The sequence below is a fragment of the Python bivittatus genome, unplaced genomic scaffold (genome assembly GCF_059951505.1).
Source record: "Python bivittatus isolate LINGU-HERP-01145 unplaced genomic scaffold, Pbiv_v1 ctg000220_np1212, whole genome shotgun sequence".
NCBI lineage: Eukaryota > Metazoa > Chordata > Lepidosauria > Squamata > Pythonidae > Python > Python bivittatus.
This window is the reverse complement of record NW_028277048.1, coordinates 14,927,730-14,946,722: the sequence shown is the minus strand read 5'-3', so window position 1 is coordinate 14,946,722 and position 18,993 is coordinate 14,927,730. Positions and strand designations below refer to the sequence as shown.

General features: G+C 40.1%; 1 protein-coding gene across 3 annotated transcripts in view; it reads right to left on the bottom strand.

The window, feature by feature from the left end:
• LRP1 (LDL receptor related protein 1) overlaps positions 1 to 18,993 on the bottom strand; it is a 304,990-nt gene that overhangs the window by 54,777 nt on the left and 231,220 nt on the right. For all 3 annotated transcript variants that reach the window (XM_088137949.1, XM_088137950.1, XM_088137951.1), the window contains 10 exons: positions 17,607 to 17,750; positions 16,835 to 16,960; positions 15,011 to 15,142; positions 13,611 to 13,745; positions 13,364 to 13,493; positions 10,784 to 10,910; positions 10,047 to 10,198; positions 9,510 to 9,634; positions 8,987 to 9,358; positions 1,019 to 1,208 (listed from right to left, as the gene is read on the bottom strand). In XM_088137949.1, coding sequence (XP_087994075.1) covers positions 1,019 to 1,208; positions 8,987 to 9,358; positions 9,510 to 9,634; positions 10,047 to 10,198; positions 10,784 to 10,910; positions 13,364 to 13,493; positions 13,611 to 13,745; positions 15,011 to 15,142; positions 16,835 to 16,960; positions 17,607 to 17,750 — 1,633 coding nt within the window. The remainder of the gene's footprint in view (positions 1 to 1,018; positions 1,209 to 8,986; positions 9,359 to 9,509; positions 9,635 to 10,046; positions 10,199 to 10,783; positions 10,911 to 13,363; positions 13,494 to 13,610; positions 13,746 to 15,010; positions 15,143 to 16,834; positions 16,961 to 17,606; positions 17,751 to 18,993) is intronic.

Genomic DNA, 18,993 nt, shown 5'->3' with positions numbered 1-18,993 from the left:
ATCTCAAACTGTGGCAATTAGGCTCATGAAAGCTGTCTGTAACATGGATTATGCTTACTTTAATTTTATAGTGCAGAACAGGCTGTTAGCTTATTTCCACCCAGTTTAGAACACTGACAATGACCTTCAAAGCTCACAGTATGAATCACATCCAATGGACTAGTTCAGATGGGTGATTCAGTGATACACATGAGCCTCAAATTCATGTATCCCGTTCCTACACCCCCTTCAGCACAGCTATAAGGAGGAAATTCCAAATATTCCCTTTGAGTTTTGACTAATTACAGTTTATTATATTCAAACCCTAAACTATGATGAAACTTAAGTTATATTAGTTGAGCAAACTAATAAGTCATTTATTTATTTATCAAATTTGTCACCGCCCATCTCATTAAAAAACGATTCTGGGTGGTTACGCTGGCATGTCTTCAGTAATGCATAATCAAAAGTAACCACAGTTTATCCAAGTGTACAGTGCTAAGCAGAAGTGAAATATTTCCTATTCCAGCTGGAGACCCAGGGAGGAAGGAATGCATGTGCTGAAGGATTGCTTAGATAACACTGAGCACTGTTCACTGCTAAATCCAAACACATTTCATGCATTAAGATTATCAAAACAAAACCAATTCAGGAGTTCTTTGTCCACACAAGTGTGGAACAGAAAAGATCTCTCTCTATAGTGGCATCTTTCATTTGGAACTGCCTTCCCCAAAAATGAACCCGGCTTATCCTTTTGCCAGGAGATGAATCAATACTTTTTTTAAAAAAGAAGGGCATAGGATTTGTGAATATATTTAGTGTGGTGGTTGGTTAACAATGCTGTAGATTTTAGGTCCTTATTCTTGTTTTAATGGATTCAAATAGTTTTAAGGCTGTGAAATTGGTGTGAAACTCTTACAGGAAAGTACAATTAAGAACAAAAAGCCCTCAAATGAACAAGGAAATGAATGAATGTATGAATGAGCCCCAGTAATTCTGAAGTTTTGCTTTCAGTCACCCAAAGCACACTGGAACTTACTTCTGGCACTCGTCTAGCACGAAGGCTCGAGGGTGGTCATCTCCAGACATGGTGATGACAGTTTCTCTTTCAAAAGCTCCCACGCGCGTCTGGTTCACAGTATGCCGCGTAATGGTAGAAGTGGTGTAGCTTGTCCAGTACAAGGTGTCCCAGCCTCGATGATAAGCCAGTCCCTCCACAGAACCAACATCTGTTAAACGGAAAGCAGAATGTGTTTATTGATTAATACGCCCTGGTTCCCAATTCTCACTTCTTTATTCTTGTTCTGAGCCACTCCTCAATTTTCTGAGGAGCCTCTTTCTCATCTTTTTCTGATATTGTCTTGCAGCCAGTATCTACAATCAATCAAATCAGCTCCTGGAGCACTTTTCCCCAGTACAACTGACCAAGCAAAACAGAGGATGCATCTGAAATGAAAGCTGTCCCACCTGATTTCAACACATGGGCAAAGTCACCTCCCCTTTGCCTCCTGCTTGGTTCTAATACCTGGTTTACCTTTGTCCCCATCTTGAAAAGCCTCCAACTGTCCTAACCTAATTACACCTCCATGAGTTCTCAGACAGGATTCTGGTTATTTGCTGCTTGTTGTTTCTGCCCTGCATCTAAAGTAAATGTGGGCTGAAATGCCATCGTAAGCTTACATCTGGTCTCCCCCGTCCTTCATAAGTAACAGCCAAAATAAAGAAAGCTATCTTGATCAGCAATTTTCAATGAGACTCAAAACACAGAGCCCAGAATACCCCAAATTTCTAGCAGGATGGATTCCAGAGATTTTGAATGGGACAGGGAAGTGTGGTAAAAACCAGCTAATTTTATCACCCTGATAACAATTCAGAGAGCCCACTGCACTAAGATATACAGTTTTTATAATCAAACACATAGAGTTCGTGACATTATAGACAACATACATCAACATACTGAATATATGACATTGCGTTGGGGACTAGTCAGCCTTCAAAACAAATTTTGGCCACTTAAATATGGCTTTTGTCCTGACAAATTACCTAATAAATCAGCTGCTGCAAACAGAACTGGACAGCTTGTCTTTTATTGATTTACCAAAGATTTTTTTCAGCACAAGTAAATTATTGACCTTATCTGAAAAAAAGAGATTTTTTTAAAAATTGCAATTAAAAATTGCCATGGGTTCTTTTGTATCTTTTCAGTGTTTCTTAACTGAGCACTTCAGTTTGCATCAAAGCAAGGAGAATTTTTTTCTCTCATTTACCTCTGGTAATTGAAAAACGCCTCAAGGAAATGATTGTGTAATTGCCTTGGCCTTCTCCCTTGTGGTCAAGGGGGCTATGGGGATGGCTACTTCAGTGCACAGTATAATGTGCCCCTCTCCACATTTCATGCATGCCCTAAGCTGAGCCAATGCACCCTTTACCAAAGTGTACCCACTGTATCCCTTCACATCAAGCCGTGGCCCAATTAACAAGCTGGTCATTGCAAAAGCACTTTGATGCCACTTGGGAGAAAATTACTCTATTTTCATGGGCAGACATCTGCATGAAAAAAGCCTTGGGGCAGGAGAGGTGGAAGGGCTGCTTCTCAATTCAAGGCCAAATGACACTGTAGTAATGGTCATTCCTAATAACTAACTGACTCCCAAATCTAATTCAGGGCCAGAAAATTTTACTACCATTCATTACAGTAGGAACATGGATGGAGGACCTGTGGTCATCTAGCTGCTGCCGAATGTCAGTGCCCCAGCAGGTCTGATCAGAATGGCTAAAGGTGAGAAGGATGCTGTAGTTCACCGATGTCAGGAGATTAACCCATCTCCCATCTTTCCCTTCCCTGGACTGACTGTTTAACGGAGCAGAAACAACACTTGCACACTTGGCTGTTTTCCATCTAGGCATGCCTATATCTAGACATCACAACCCTCCACCCCCAAATTAATAAACAGAAGGGAACTAATTGGTTCATCTCCAAATGAAACGAAGTACCCTCCTGCTAGGTCCCAAGCCACTGTTCGAAAAGCAAATGAAATGCGCAGAGTATGAGCTTGATTCCCTTCCTTTGCCAGCAGCAGCAATGCCCGTGAGCAGAGAAGAGTTTTAAATCTCATTAAAACCACTACCATAATTTAGACATACAACTCAACATGCAAGAAAAGAAGGGGAGATTCCGTTTGCTGGAAGCAGAACAGGATGGACTTCTGAGTGAGCTATATGAAACTGACAAAAAATAGGGAGATCTGCCCATGCCTTTCTGAGGACATTCCCAAAATCAGAGGAAATGCAGACTGCTAGCAACAAAATTCTGTCCTGTGGCTCCAACGTTTTATAGCTCAAAGAAACCTCTTAGAACTATCTTTGGGCAGATAGTTACTCTGTGCTTATGTCCAGAAAGATGAAGAAACAGCGGAAGAATAATCCAAAGATAATTCTTGAAAACACCTTATGCAACACACAGCAGGGGTTCCCAAACTTTTTGGCATCACATCCCCTTTTTTAATTTTTAGAAACCTTTACACCCCTTATTTAAGCCAACTCCCTTTTAACAAAAAATTCAATTCATAATTACAAATAAAAATAAACTTGACATACATTTTTATTTCTAATGAAACTAAGCACAGTTTTATTTGTAACAATGGTTTAATGAAAATGTAACATTAAAAAGTAACAGAAACAAACCAATATTAACGTGAAGACAATGTTGTATTTTCTTCACGAGTTGGGAAATCCTACATTTGAGAGACTGAAATGCTCAGCGCAAATTATTTACGACATCCAGTCAGTTCCTTACTAAGCTTGATTCTTTTTCTTAGAAAAGTTAAAAAGCTTTTTCTCTGTGGTATGTGGAAGAAAAAGGAAGAATGGTGCATAACAGTTCTCGCCTAGTTTTCTGTTAAATTGGAAAATACGTTATCTTAAATTCCTCCAAGCTTGAACTTCTGAAATTATCTTTTCCACTTGAATTGTGTTTTATATTGAATGCTTGTTCTTACAATACCTCTGGCAGTGAATTGACATTACTGATTGGACTGAGTACTAATTTATGAACAATGTGGCCAGAAATGTTTTCTGGGCAACAGCAGATGGATTAATCTGCAAGGCAGTCCATGAGAAGCTCCATTTTGTTCTTTAAATCCTCCTTACAATGGTCAGGATAACATTCATTTTCAACAAGAAAATGTTGGAAAAGTTGAAAGGTTAGGATTCTCTACAGCAAATGCTTATCTGTGTATGAAGCAGTAAGCTGTGATTACTGCTGATTTTTTTTTCTTTCATCTATGTAATAAATTCAGCTTGAGCTTAGTATGCTGGTCATGATACACATTTTGACTGCTGAATGTTCTCTAAAGCCAGGTCTCGCATCTGGTCTAGCATTTCCCTCATTCACAGATATAACTAACATTGCTTGAAAGAGGCTTGGCCTTCCCTCCCAAGTTTCCCTAACCATCTGAAGGGGGTCACCTGACTTGTTAAGTCATATAGCAACCCAAAAGGAAAGGATCCTATAGAGGAATGGTGGAATTTCCCAATAAGCCAATAAGAATGGAGCCACCTATCCCAGTCTCTGACACAGCATCCATTTGGTTGAATCCTTCCAGCAGACCATCAATCTAGGAGTGATAAGGGAACACTTTGATTACCTTGATTCCTAATTCCTTATAGCATTTGAACTCAGCAAGGTATTTATTGCTTAATATACTCTGCTTCCCAACCCCCCCCCCCTTTTTTAATTCTTGTCTGAGCCACTCAATTCATTTTTCTGAGCCTCTTTCTTATCTTTTCTGATATTGCCTTCAGGCTACTATCCACAATCAATCAAATCAGGTATTTGAGCACTTTTCCCCAGTACAACTGACCTAACAAAAACAGAGGTTTGGCTAGTGAAGTTTTTGCTTTAATCCATAAGTATCTTATTAGGGATTCAACCCTAAAGAACAGTTCCACCAAGGCTGAGGTTATTGTCTGTCTGGTAAATATCCTGAGGGCAAATACTTGAGGATATCTGGTGGCATAATTGCACACCACAGGAATAATCCTATGACTCCGCTGACCTTTTTCTAAGGAGTCAATTATGCCCATAGCTATTCTGCAGAAGGGTATACCCACCACAGGCAGAAGGACCAATGGAACTTTCTTCAGAACTTTGAGGAAATTCAACTTTTGGCATTCAATACATCATGCCCCAAACTGGCAAGAATCAGCATACATTCCTGGCCACAAAAAGACACAAGTAATATGGGCATATGTACATTAATGCCAGAATATGGTATGGCTGATTCTCATTATTAGTGATCTGTGTTCTGTGAAAATCACTGCAATCTAGGACTATGTTTATCGATTTCCCACAGCATATCATTCCTTTAAGTAATCCTTTTTACCCTGGCAAAAGAGTCCTCAGTTTGGAATATATATTCTGTAGAAAGGGATCAGATGCCTAGGGCTCTGCCATATTTTCAGGGGAGTTTCCACTCAGATTCTATTCCTTTCCCTAAATTGCTGACCTAGCTCTTTATATACAGAGTCTCCTCCTCTTTCTGCTTTTGGGTGTTGAACTTCCCAGTTTTCCCAAGGGTCTCACTCAGAATTCCCTAGGGAGCAGATAGTTCATTCCACAACCATTGGGTCTGGAATCAAGTTTGAACAATGGAAGCAGATGTTGCTTCCAAGAACCCCCTTATACTGGGAAGGTCTTGCCCCAGGATAATGTCATAAGGCAATTTAGGACTCACCCTACCTGGAAAGACTTCCACTGGGACCAAACCACAGCATAGGGCCTGGATTCACCATCAGTCCCTAAAACATGCACTTATTCTCTTGAGAGATGCATCTTGGGAAAAATATGAGTACCTTGGATTAAACAATGGGTGCATCTGTATCAAGGAGGGCTTTCAGTGCTTGGCCACTGACTGTTGCAGTTATTAGTTGCAGTTTGATTGCAGAACTTAAATATCAGTCACCTGATATTTAGCTAAGGGACATGGCCTAATCTGCTGTCCTCCTGTATGACAGTGAGAACTTACTTAATAAACTAAAAAACCTTCAATTTTACAGAAATCGTTTTCCTATCTAAGGCCCATATGGAAGTTTTAGCTCAGGAAGAAACACAACCATATTGTACCACTGTCTGGCATTTTAAGTAGGATTCTGCTTTCTCCCATAGCCTATGGAGCAAATTTTGTGTGCTCAAGTAATTAGAACTAGTAGGGCCATACATACGCCACTATGAAGCATCCGCTTAGAAGCTTATAACTACTAGCAGAGAGGTAGCTGTGCATTAATAGCTTTAGGAGAAACTAATAAATATTAAGCAAGGGAAAAGAGGAATTGGGGGCAAGAATTCATGTTCAGAACTATGTTAACATTTTTACAATGATTTCATTGTGAAAATTACATCTTACAAATATAGAGCTTTGCTATAGTTGTAGACATTGGTGGAGGAGAGCTCACTCTTCCAGCTTTGTCTTATCTGTTGAAAAGTTCTTTGAATTACTGTCATAATACTGATTTTGGAATGCTTGTTATGGATAACAGCTACATCATCATCATCATCACTTTTTTTTTTCAAATGATGTATAATTACATAAAGATGCATAAGAGAAAGTAATCCCTGGCTGTTGCTTCTTTTCTGCATGTTAGATTCTAATTGGCTTCTCTGATTACATATGGAGGAGAGCCACTTCATCACGTCTCGCTACTTTTATAGCAACTGACACCATTCATCAAACATATGCTGGCCTCTAGAAAACATTCATGGAGTCTGAAAAGGCAAAGAGAAGGGCAGAACAGGAAAGCCCTGTTTGATGAATGTGAATGGAACTTTCTGCTGTTCAAACACAGAAAGCTAGGAACCAACCCATTGTCTGAATGCTGAAAAGCTTTTCCTTGTAAAAAAGCCCAAGTTATCTTAGTGTCAGGTCAGCATCTGCTCAAAAGATGAAACTAGATGTCACACATGAAAGAACCGTTGCAGGACACTGTTATTCTTCCTGTCCCCCTTTCCCTGCTCCAGCCAATGATGTGAGAATGAAGCAGAACGGAGCACTGCATGATAACATCATGTCATACATTGTATTATAACAAATGCCATCTGGAGGAGGCATGGAATGGAGACAACTCCATGTCTCTTGCAGTACCTAAGTGTTCCTGGAGACAAGGAAGTATGCCTATACTGTTTAATTCTTTTCCCTGATGGAAAATTATTTGGCAACTCATAGTCAAGAGTAGTCTGATTTATAGCAGCTGTCAAAATATCCCAAAAGTGTAGGCGTGCTTGCTTCCCTCCAAGTAGACTAAACATCAAAATAGATGCGGAGCTTCACCATTCAGCTCCTCCTCCAGGTAACAACTATTCTCTGGGAAGGAAAACAACAAAACCAAAAAAACTTTGGAAAAAGGCCACATTTTATTCACACATTCCATTGCTCTTTAAATTCTTGCAGTGTTTTATATGGTGACAGATACTGTACACTTTTAGAAGTGCACATATCAAGGAATTCCTACATATTCTAATCCACATAATGACTTAAGGAATCTAATCCACATAATGACTTAAGGAATGTGTATAGTTTCTCTCCGATGTTCAGGTCAAAGCATCTAGATCTGCATATCATCCATTAATTTAATTCAGAAGAGAATAAGATCAGAACTGTTGTCAAAAGGGGCAGAATCTAGGAAACTTTTAATTCAATATGCTAGCCTGCAGCCTATTGTTAGTGATAAACACCAGAGGAGGAAAACATAAAAGTTATTTTATGGCTGAGACAAATCACAAATGTACACCTTATCCTTGATATATGGATTATTTTTGTGCTTGTGCATTTTGAACAAATAATTTTGTGCATGTGCATTTTGAACTAATCAACACCTGCTAAGCCGCTGATACAAATCCAGCCTAAACAAGCTGTTGCCAGGTTTTTGCCTGTGAAATGTCCCTGACAGTGGAGTGATGTAACCCATTTCCAGTAGTGTTCTATGGTCTCCATGAAACAACACATTACGTTCCATTAGGACTGATAAACCATTCTAGATAGACTGTGCTTCAGCAAAAAGAAAACTGGGAATATTTTTGTTTGGCGCACAACAAAACCCACAGGGATCCTGGAGTGATCTTACAAGACAGCTAGGGCAGGGCTGATGAATGTTGCCACCTCTCTCCTCTTTCTCCTAAGCAACTACCAGAGTGGGCATATCCCACTGGCCCACTCACCCCTTTCTTTCCCTCTCCTTGGCCACACCACTGCTGCTGCTGCTAGTATCCCAATGCTGCATATCCCATTGGCCCAATCCCGAGATCTTCCCTCTCCTGCAATTTTCCTTGGCTTTTCCTGTTCTCCCCTTACTCCCCAAACCCTTCAGCCTGGAACAACCTCATTGTGGTCTTTACGCAGAACGAAACAGCCCCATTTCAGTCTGTATCTAGACCAAACATTCATGCTTGGTTTGGACATTAATCACCTGAGATCAATTGTTCCACTCATGAACCACTTCATTCATCCTACTCTCTTCTAGGGTTGAACTCCCATTTCTTCTCCCCCGTTAGTGAATGAATCTGGAGGATAAGCCAATCTGGGTGAAGCTTAAACAGCCAAAAGTGGACAGAAGGTGGATAGAAACTCCATCTATTAGAAGGAAAGTTACGCAGCTGTATCCTCAGATATACCTATTTCAGGAAACTTTCTAATCACTGAAGAAAAATCCAGTGAGCTACCTCTTATAAGTTCCCCTGAATGCAGAGACTTACAGTAGTCGCTTAATATCCTGGAATTCTGCTTGGCTCCTAATAAAAGTGGCCTCCTTCAATGCCACAGCACTGCCAATATGAGGCTTTCTTATCCTGCAGATCCCTCAACTCATGAAAACTCATCTTCCCCTGTAATTGCTGTTCTGAGAGTTTCTCTATGTGGTGACATATTTATTTCTAGAGCCTGCCTCAAGTCAGACTGCTGCTCTTGCAGAAGCAGCCAGGGAAGAAAGGGCGGGGAGGAGCATCCAAAGTGCTTACTTTCAACTATGGTTCTTCGTCCAGTTCCATCATCATTGATTTGCTGGATGTTGCCAAAGTGAATGTCACTGTAGAAGATGCGGTTGCTGCCCTTGCCGCCCTGGCGGTAGTCAAAGGCCAAGGCAATGACGTTTTTCATGTGCTCGCTGTCTTCAAATGGCTTGATGGGCGCATTGAGATTGTTCTCATCAGATAAGTGGATACTTTTGAGAATGGTGCGTTCTGAATAGAGCAGGTACCCATCGTAGTCGCGGCAGCTTACACTGTCCTCAGAAAGCATTCCATGGGCACAGGCACACGTCCGCTGACCTCCTCCCCGATACAAACATAATTGCTGACAGTCACCATTATTCCGTGCACACACATTGGTACCTGTAGAAAAGGAATACAGGGAAAATTAGCTAGCATTAGCTTGGTTTACAAGCCGTTTCTATGTCTCTGGTGGTTCTAACTCAGGTAACAAATTCCACCTTCATTGCCCTTACTACCGGTCAATCCCTAGCGTGCAGGCCTCTTCACGCACCCTTTTGCCTGGCTCTGTTGAACACCTTGATGTCCTTCAGCTGCACTCCTATCCCTGTGCGCAGAGACACAATTTCTGATGCATTGTCCTTGCTGCCCCTCTTAATGGATCCATTTGCATGAGTCCTAGAAAGAGGCAGAATTAAGCAGGCATGCACGAGTTATTATACTGTGCCAGTATAGCTCTTATATAGCAAAACACAACGAGGAAGCAACTGTTTGCAACACCAAGACACAAATCTTCAGTTCATACACATGCTTGAACAGGCAGGTATTCTGACATATTAGTTACCTTACACACAAATATTTTGGATAATCCATCCATACTTCACCTCAGTTAACACATCTAAAACTGGATACATGTACACGCATATCCACAAGACTCCCCTTCAAAAGACGGATTAAATCAGTACGGAAGGGGGTTGACAAAGGATGCAGCAATATCCACCCATAATGAACCCAGCTCTATCTGAAAAACAAGAAATATGGTTGCCCGCAAAACACTTCCAGACATCACCAACAGCACTGAGACACAAACCTGTCACTCCAGTAGACATAATCCTCAAAGACAGATACTGAGAACATATCCATGTTGTTATTGGATAGGACAACCTCCCTCTTATCACCAGTCTCTAGGTCTATGCGCTCAATCTTATCTGTCCGGGCATCACACCAGTAAAGTTTCCCATCCTAAAAAGAGATTAAGATGACAAGCCATCTTGCAAATTATATAACATAATCTAGGATACCAAAGTGAATTTAAAATGCAGGCAATCAATTCCCAACCATGTATCATTTCCCCTACTCTCAGCTCAAATCGTATCCCAACAAGGAAATAAATGGACACATGATTGCGTTTCTTAATTTTTCTTAACCAATATCCACTGGGAGCTGCTGTTATTCCAGTGGGATGGGAATTGTTTAAAGCTGTGGAAGATCAGGAGCTGAGACAGGGCTAAGCAGGACTCCAACTGAGCAGGTGACATTGCTGTGTTCCTTTTCTTAACACAAACAAATGCTTTGCACAAAATAGGAATTTGCTGGATTCCATAATTCAGAATTATCATGCATGAATTTTAACTTACCATGAAGCTGAATTATGTTTTTGTGTTAAAGCACATAATCCTATTTGTTTGTTGTCATTCTAGGGGTACAATGATCCAAGGCATTCCTAAGCTGCCTAAATATGCCACTCAAGGTTCATTTCTCAGCCATCATTTTTTGTTTAGCAGACAGGCATCATCGCGTCTAACACCCACAGCCTTGGGAACTTACTTCATAATCAACAGAAATCCCATTGGGCCAGCTGATGCTGGTGTTGATGAGGACTACACGGTCTGTCCCATCCAGCCGAGAACGTTCAATGCGAGGGTACTGACCCCACTCTGTCCAAAAAAGATATCTGAAAGAGAGGACAAAGACAGTGCCAGAACAGTTAATAAATCATGTGTTCAGCCAAACCCTGGATGAAAGAGTGTTCCTGAGAAATAGAAGGCTCTTGGAGTTAGAAGGACATGACCTGAGATTTGGGTGGCATGGGTATTCGTGGTACGAGAAAGTCAAGGTTAATGTGGATTTTAAAAATCATTATGTTAGATGTGCCAGGTTGAGAATATGGAATAGATACAAGTCCATGTTGTTCCTGAAAACACCTTTGTGGCTCTCAGCACAAGAAACATTTTATAGACGAGAAATAATAGGCCAACACAAATAGGTAACTTATTGTGAGATACTAGAATTTTGTCAAGGGGAATGTAAAATAAAATCAAGAGCAGAACTGATGGCAGAGGGACATAGCTGCCAATGGTTTTCTTATTTGAAGTTCTTAGAAAGATTTAAAGTAGACAAAAGAGTTCATGGTTTTGAACATTGTAAGACAGAGTTATGTACAAATGATGACCATGTAATTGCTAAAATGTTTAAACTTCTATTGAAATTTGAAACAGAACAAGTGAAAGAACATATGATAAAGTGGGCTAAATTTTTTGGTTATAATATACTGATGGAACAATGGGAAAATATGTGGTTGAAAGGATTGAAATTTACCCTATGTTATAATCTAAAGCAAATTTTTACCAAATGATGTACCATTGGTATATGCCACTAGAGAAATTGTCTAGAATGTATAAAGGCACTTCAAATACATGTTGGAAATGTGAACAACAAGAAGGGACATTTCATCATGTTTGGTGGACATGTAAAACAGCCAGAAAATTTTGGATTCAAATACATATACTCTGATTCAGGAGATTTTAAAATTTAATATACAATTGAGACCAGAGGTCTTTCTTTTGGGACTGATGGACAAAAAATTGGAAAAAAGTTATGGAACTTTGTTTTTGTATATGATAATTGCAGCGAGATTATTGCATGCACAAAGATGGAAAGACTCGGCAATACCTACAATGGAGGAATGGTTGGAGAAGATGATAGAACTCACTGAGATGGCCAAATTGACTTTTTTGATTAGAGAAAAGACATTATCTATGTTTACTGCTGACTGGAAACCCCTTATGGACTTTTTGCGGAAAACAGAAAAAAATGAACTTACGAGTTATGGTTTTGATGATTAGACAAGATAGATTATAAAAAGAAGAGACACTTCTTGTATCTTTAGAGAAAGTTGCACTTATAACTGCTGTAAAGAAGATCGGAAGCCACTTCTTTGTATCTTTTTTCCCTTCTTTTCTATTTTTCTTTTTCTTTTCCTTTCTTGCACTTTTTAGCTTTGTCTTTGATTTCTTTTTCTTTTTTCTTATTAGTTTGTATTAATTTTTATCTTTTTAAAACTTTTAGTAAAATTAGAAAAAAAAGTTGAATCATTCTTCCATGTTTGGTGACAATGTTGGAAAGCCCAGCGGTTTTGGAAAATGGTTTATAACAGAATGAAACAAATTCTAGAAGCTGAATTTCCTTTCCAACCTGCCATCTTTCTATGAAGTCTCACTGAAACTTATTCTTCTACAAATTTGCTTTCTATATGCTATCAGCTGCTTTGATACTCTCCACTTCTCATTGGCCAATATGTACAATTCCTTCAGCAGAAGAATGGAAAATTAAGTTGTGGGAATATGCTTAGATGTCTAAATAACCTCACATTTAAAAAATAAATTTGACATAGAATTTAATTTAACATGGAAACCATTTGGACTATCATTCTCTCAACTGACTTGTATTACATCCAAATTGGGGGTTTCTCTTAACATAAAGTTTTAAGATTTAAATCATGGACAATTTGTTAAATAAGGATAGATTCCTTACTGACTAGTTAAGGCTGTAATTTTTCACTTTAACTTATATTTCATACTGATTACGATCAATTATATTCACACATTAACTTGATTTTAATAATTTCTAGTTTTAAAATGACAACTTATTTAAATACATAGAACTAAATTAACATTATTCTGAGAATTTGTACTTTATTTAATCTTATGATGCTTGTAAACCTCTTGTCTTTTTACTTTGTCCTGATTTTTTCTCTTCTTGCTTCTTTTTTTTTCTTTTAAAATGTTTAATAAAAGTTTAAAAAAATACTAGCTTGCATAACTGGAAGCCCCATGGTTCTGTACATTCCCCAAAAGTCTTGGATGCGTTCTCCAAGAGTCCTCTAAAAGTTGCAACTAGATTGTAGTTTTTTTAATGATAGAAGAAATAAAGGAGTAAAACAAAAAATTAACCCAATATCCATGCAAGATCTAGTTTTCCAGTTGGATGATCTTTAAAGTATTGGCAGTCTTGCCTTTCCCCAATTCCAATCCATCATCTTCCACAGGCCTCACAAGCAAATGCACCCCAAACCTGTTCCTATCATGACTGCTCTAAGAAACAGTACTCACTGTAAAGGACCCTTACCCTTTCTCTGGATGCACAGTAATGGCACGTGGCTTATCTAACCCCTGTGAAATCACTACATAGCGAAATGAACCGTTGAGCCTGGCCACTTCAATAACATCAAAGCCCTGGTCTGTCCAATAGATGTTTCCTGAAGGGAAAGAGATACAAGGTTATAATTTAATTGGTTGCTCCTTCCTTGTTTCCTGTGAGAAGCAGGGTTTCCTTCCCACGCTCGGCCCCTGTTGCTTGTTCTACACAGCCATACCTGCAATCCAGTCCACAGCAATCCCTTCCACGCGGCCAATGCCATTAGTCACGACATCCTCTCGCCATGTCTGGTCCCGTTTGGCTCGACTGATTGTGCTCAGACCCATGTCCACCCAGTAGATAGTGTCATTCTCTGCAGGAGGGAAAATGCATTTGAGAGATGGAAAGAGGTGGTTTGGAATGATGGTATGCAATGGACAGCTATTATTATTTTAGTCAGCTGATAATCCCCCAAATCAGCTCCTGGGTTCCCCAAACCCCCTTCTTTTCAGCATCTGACAGTACATTCAAATTAGTAAAAGCAGAGTAACAGGCTTAGTGAACTTCTACATCTTTAGCCACAAAGACCATAAATAAAACACCTTGAGGAAAGTGCAGAATCTCAGGCCTGAAGAGGTTAAAGCTTAATTCTACCATTAAATTCTGGCACAATCTACACTGATAATTTATCTGACTAGCTGCAATATTAATTAGCATTATGCATATCATTCTAAGAACACTTCTACTACTTTGTAGCATGGGACACACTTTGCCTGATAACTAATTTCGGCTTTATTAAAGGGTTTTTCGTAAGAATAGCTGTTACAAGGCTAAGACTTTGCCCTCATCAAGAAACAACTATTTCAGAATAGGTTTTTGCATATGTTTACCATTTTAGTAACATGCACTACTATTTCTTTTGTTCAATATGTGTTCTGTCCTGAGTTAAAGTGAATGAGGCATAGTTTGGTCACATCTGCTTTTGTCATCACTTTGACAATATACTATATAACAGCAAACTCAGCCTGGATAGTGATGCAGAATAGGTTCCAAGTAGAGACTCAAAGTTGAACGCAAAAAAATGGCTAGTGGAAGAAGGGCATTAACTCAAATTAAACTTGACCTTTAGGTAGTTATCTGTTTGTGCCCTTAGCAACTGCTTCCTTCCCCACCAAGGAAATAAAATACTGGACTATGGCCTCAACCATAATATAAGTCTGGCTTCAAGTCTGTGTTGGTCTTGGTTTATCCCTTAAATATAAATAACTTATTCCGTTACAGGAGACATATTTTAACCAGAGATGAGATGAACTGGCTTATGGAGAACTCTGATTTCCTCACAGAGGAAATCTTGATTTTCCTTGATTTTTCTCTAACATGAGGATACAGAATACATTGTGTACTCTGATATCTCAGTATTTATACTCGGTTTTTCTTTGGCAACCCATCAGATTGATTAGCCACCATCTCTTCACAGAAGATCAAGACTAAGGGTGCAGTTAGTTCAACTCCCCCATCAGCAGTACCCTCTCCCATCAATGCAGATTCTTTACATCCTTCTTCAGAGGACCGTTCTTCTATCCTTCTCCAACTGAGAGTCCTAAGAGGGCTAATCCATTCCAGGTATTTGCCACTTACCAGCATGGAAATCAATGCCGACAGCCAGTGAAGTCCCAGAGACTGGCACCAGTGCGTCTGACTTGTCATTGGGATCCAAGGGGATGCCGCGGATACCCTCATGTACTGAGTAGAGGAGGAAAGAGCCAACACCTGCATGGAGGATGGAAACAATCACAGGCTTAAAAGCTTAACAGAAGCATAAAAGAGGAGCCAAAGTACAGGGAAGTGCATATGGAATGGAAAACTTAGTGCTTTACATGCAAATAATCTCAGGTTCTATTCTAAGCATCTGATCTTAAAATAACTTCAGTTGACAGAGCTGGCCTAAAGTCTGCCAGGAGAATTCCAGAGTAAAACAATCTTCCCAATCTTGGATCTGTCCAAGTTGCTTTGGTTTATAACTCCTTCAGTTCCTGCCAACAGGCTGGAAAAAAGTGAAATAGGCAATATTTCATTCATGACAGTAATCCTTACAACAAGACAACCCACGCACATTTTTATTACAGTCAAGAAGTAACCAAATGACCATGGACTATATTTGCCATAAATCACATTTCAACTTGCTGTTTCAGGCCTCTTTGCATATAGGGTTGGTTTTCCAGACTTTCAGGGTTGGTTTTCCTCTATGTAGGGTAGACAAATTATTTTCAGTCTGGAGGCTGTGCTATGATTTTTCACCCTGTCTGAAGGCTGCGGGGTTAGCACGGCCAACATTTTGGGACATTTTGGTAAATCTTTAAGAAGCAAAATTGATGCTCTGAGTTTTGCAGAACTTAAGTATTCCATTTTGCTCCTTAGCTGTCCCATTCTGTTCCACCACACCCACTTTCCCACAAAAAATTGGCCCAGTATTTGGTGAGGTTTGTAGATTTTACAAGATGCAATGAGCACTTAAGGTTCTGCAAACCTTCATTTTAACTCTACCATTTTAGCTGTGGTCTAAGGACTATGTGTATGTATTGGATATGTGCATGCAAACAGAACTGAAACAGAATTAGTGAAGAGAGACAAGGTTTTAGTATGTGGAAGGTTAGAATATGGAAACAATAATACACAATTATCTTTAATTCCGCCAAGCACCTCAAGCCACTTAGGCTTATATTACTTAAAAAGATGACCAGAGTTAGTATTGATGGAAATGTGGGGGACAAAGTTCATTTTTTTAGCTGGACCCTGTTCTCCCTTTGAAAGGAAGTACAAACAGCAGTCAGGAGTTGCTAAATAGAAACTAAACTATCAACATTATAATCAATGTCGGTCTGCACAAATAGCATTCAGTAGAAATGACAACTTCCCTGCTACAGAAGTTGTGAGACCATGATTAGGATGGGACCCATCATCCACAGCTTTCTCAGAGTGTCTCCCAGAGAAGGGAGAGCAGAGAACAATTTCCCCAGACAGATAGCATATAAATACTATCATTTTCAGACTTGCAATTCTATAGTTTTTCTCCTTCACACCTTAGGGCTGCATCCCACATTATCTATTTTAGGTGAACACCCAAGTTTTTTCTCCCCTCATCTACTCTACATGAAAACTGAATGTGTGAAGAAGACAGAACACATATTTAGAAACACATCTCTTGAAGGTAAAGAAAACCAGCTGACTGCAACGTCCCATCAACAGCATACGCAATTAAGGTCAACTTTGCTGCCGCATGATATATGGATAACACTATGGGAAGGTCTTGAGAAGCTTCAGTGAGAAAAACTTTGAAAATTCCACAGGCAGCAGAGGGATTTGTGCTGCAGTAGTCAAACAGGCAAACTAGCTGACTTCCAGGAATGGAGAACAATGCCTGCAAGTCACATTCACACAGAACCTCCCCTTATAATTGTTCACCTTCACAGGACTGTTGTCCACTCTTTAGGCTGTAGCCAGCTGTACACATGCAGGAACGAGTAGTGTCTGAGGTAGGAAGGCAGAGCTGTGAACATTCGCCATTGTTCACACTGCAAGGGTTGACACCTGCAACCATAATAGCAGCAGAGTTAAAGGGGCCAATTACCAGACCCACACAGCATCAAAGTCCAGATTTTCTTTTACAGTCATATATGATAGACTTAATTTACAACCAAACAGAATCAAAGGAGGAATCAGCAGATAGATGTCTCCAGGCATGAACGTTTCTGAGATTTTCCCATATGATATCCACTCCCCCCAAAATAAACAAATTAGTTGATTTTAAAAAGCTGACACCTTCTCACAACATAATTGAATCTTGTATTTCAACTGAAAATGCCAAATTTCATGAGACCTTACAGGTGAGATTGCCAAAAACTTTGCAAGATTTGGTGATCTTACAGATTTGAACCAAACGTTTGGACAACTATGCACCATCCCACAAGGTCATGCAAGTGGATGGTGAGGTTCATGGACAATTGTACCATGACCTTCAAGAAGCACCATTTATTTGGTCTAAATGGTCAAGATACCACCAAATCAAAACTAGGCTTTCTAGGATTCTGCAGACTGTGTGGACTTCAGTGTATTACCAATTCTTTTGTGCTTCCTGACCTAGGAATCTCAACAGTACCTCCATAATGCTTCTTTCCATACTACTTCTTCAGTCTCTCCTCTTTCCAGCATCAGTACTCCAAGAGCCCCCACTCACCCTTTTGCTGGATGATCTCATCATAGATTTTCATATGCATGACAAGAGTGGTGCTGTTGCGTAACACGACTGCCTCCGATCCATCTCTCTTGTTGCAGGTGCCCATTTTTTCAGAGGCCTGGTCAGCCCACCACAACTTATCACCTAAGTGAGAAAGGGGAAGCACATGAGGAAACTCACGGAGCCTACCACCCAGAAATTATCAATTGAAAAGGACACAGCTTGCTCCCCACTTTACAAACTCAGGCACATAAGTGATTAGAACTGGCACTGCAGTTCTTTTCACAGTCTCAGAAATCCAGTAAAAATAAAACACTTGTTCCCATTTTACCAGTGTGGTCTTATGGGAGAAAATGGGGTGGGGTGAAGAGCAGGGTAGAATGAGTATATCTTGGCCAGAAGATTGAAAAAAGAAAAGAGTTGAAAGATTAGGGCACTTAATTACAAAGAATCTAGCTGATTAATCAAAATAAAGTTACAGGTAGTCTTCAGCTTACAACAGGAATTGGGACAGGAATTGCCACTGCTAAGCAACAAGGTTGTAAAGTGTGATGTCACATGATCGTGTTGCTTAGCAACGGCAATCCTGGAAGTCCCAGTTGCCATTGTTAAGCTAGGACCGCACCGGTCATTAAGCAAGGACCTCACATGACTGTGATTCTGACTTCCTGCCAGCTTCTCCATTGACTTTGCTTGTGGGAAGTTGGCAGGAAACATTGGAAAGTGTAATCACATGACTGCGGCTCACTGCAACGTTGTAATTGCAAGCTGGGCACTGAGTGCCTGGATCATGATCATGTGACTGCAGGGATGCTGCAATGGCCAGAACTATGAGGACCCATTGTAAGTGCCATTCATTCAGCACTGTTGTAACTTTGAACTGTCACTGAATGAATGTTTGCAACCTGAGGACTACCCGTAATCAGTTGGAATGTGGCTAAAGCAATATTTTGAGGAGATATATTTTACATGCAGGTAGTCCTCGCTTACTGACGGTAATTGGGACCAGGAACTCCATCGCTAAGGATCACGGTTGTAAAGTGCAATGTCACATGATTACACTGATTTACAATGGCAGTTCCAGCAGTCCCAGTTGCCACTGTTAGGCAAATCCTGCACAGATGCAGGGTCCCATGGTCACGTGATCACCATTTACGATTTCCTTCTGGCTTCCCCATTGACTTTGCTTGTTGGAAGCCGGCAGTGAAGGTCACAAATGGTAATCACATGACCATGAGATGTTGAAATGTCATTTGTGAGACGGCTGCCAAGTGTCCAAATCACGATCATGTGACTGCAGGGATGCTGCAACAGCCACAACTATGAGGACCAGTCATAAGTCCCTTTCGTTCAGTGCCATTGTAACTTCAAATAGTTGCTGAATGAG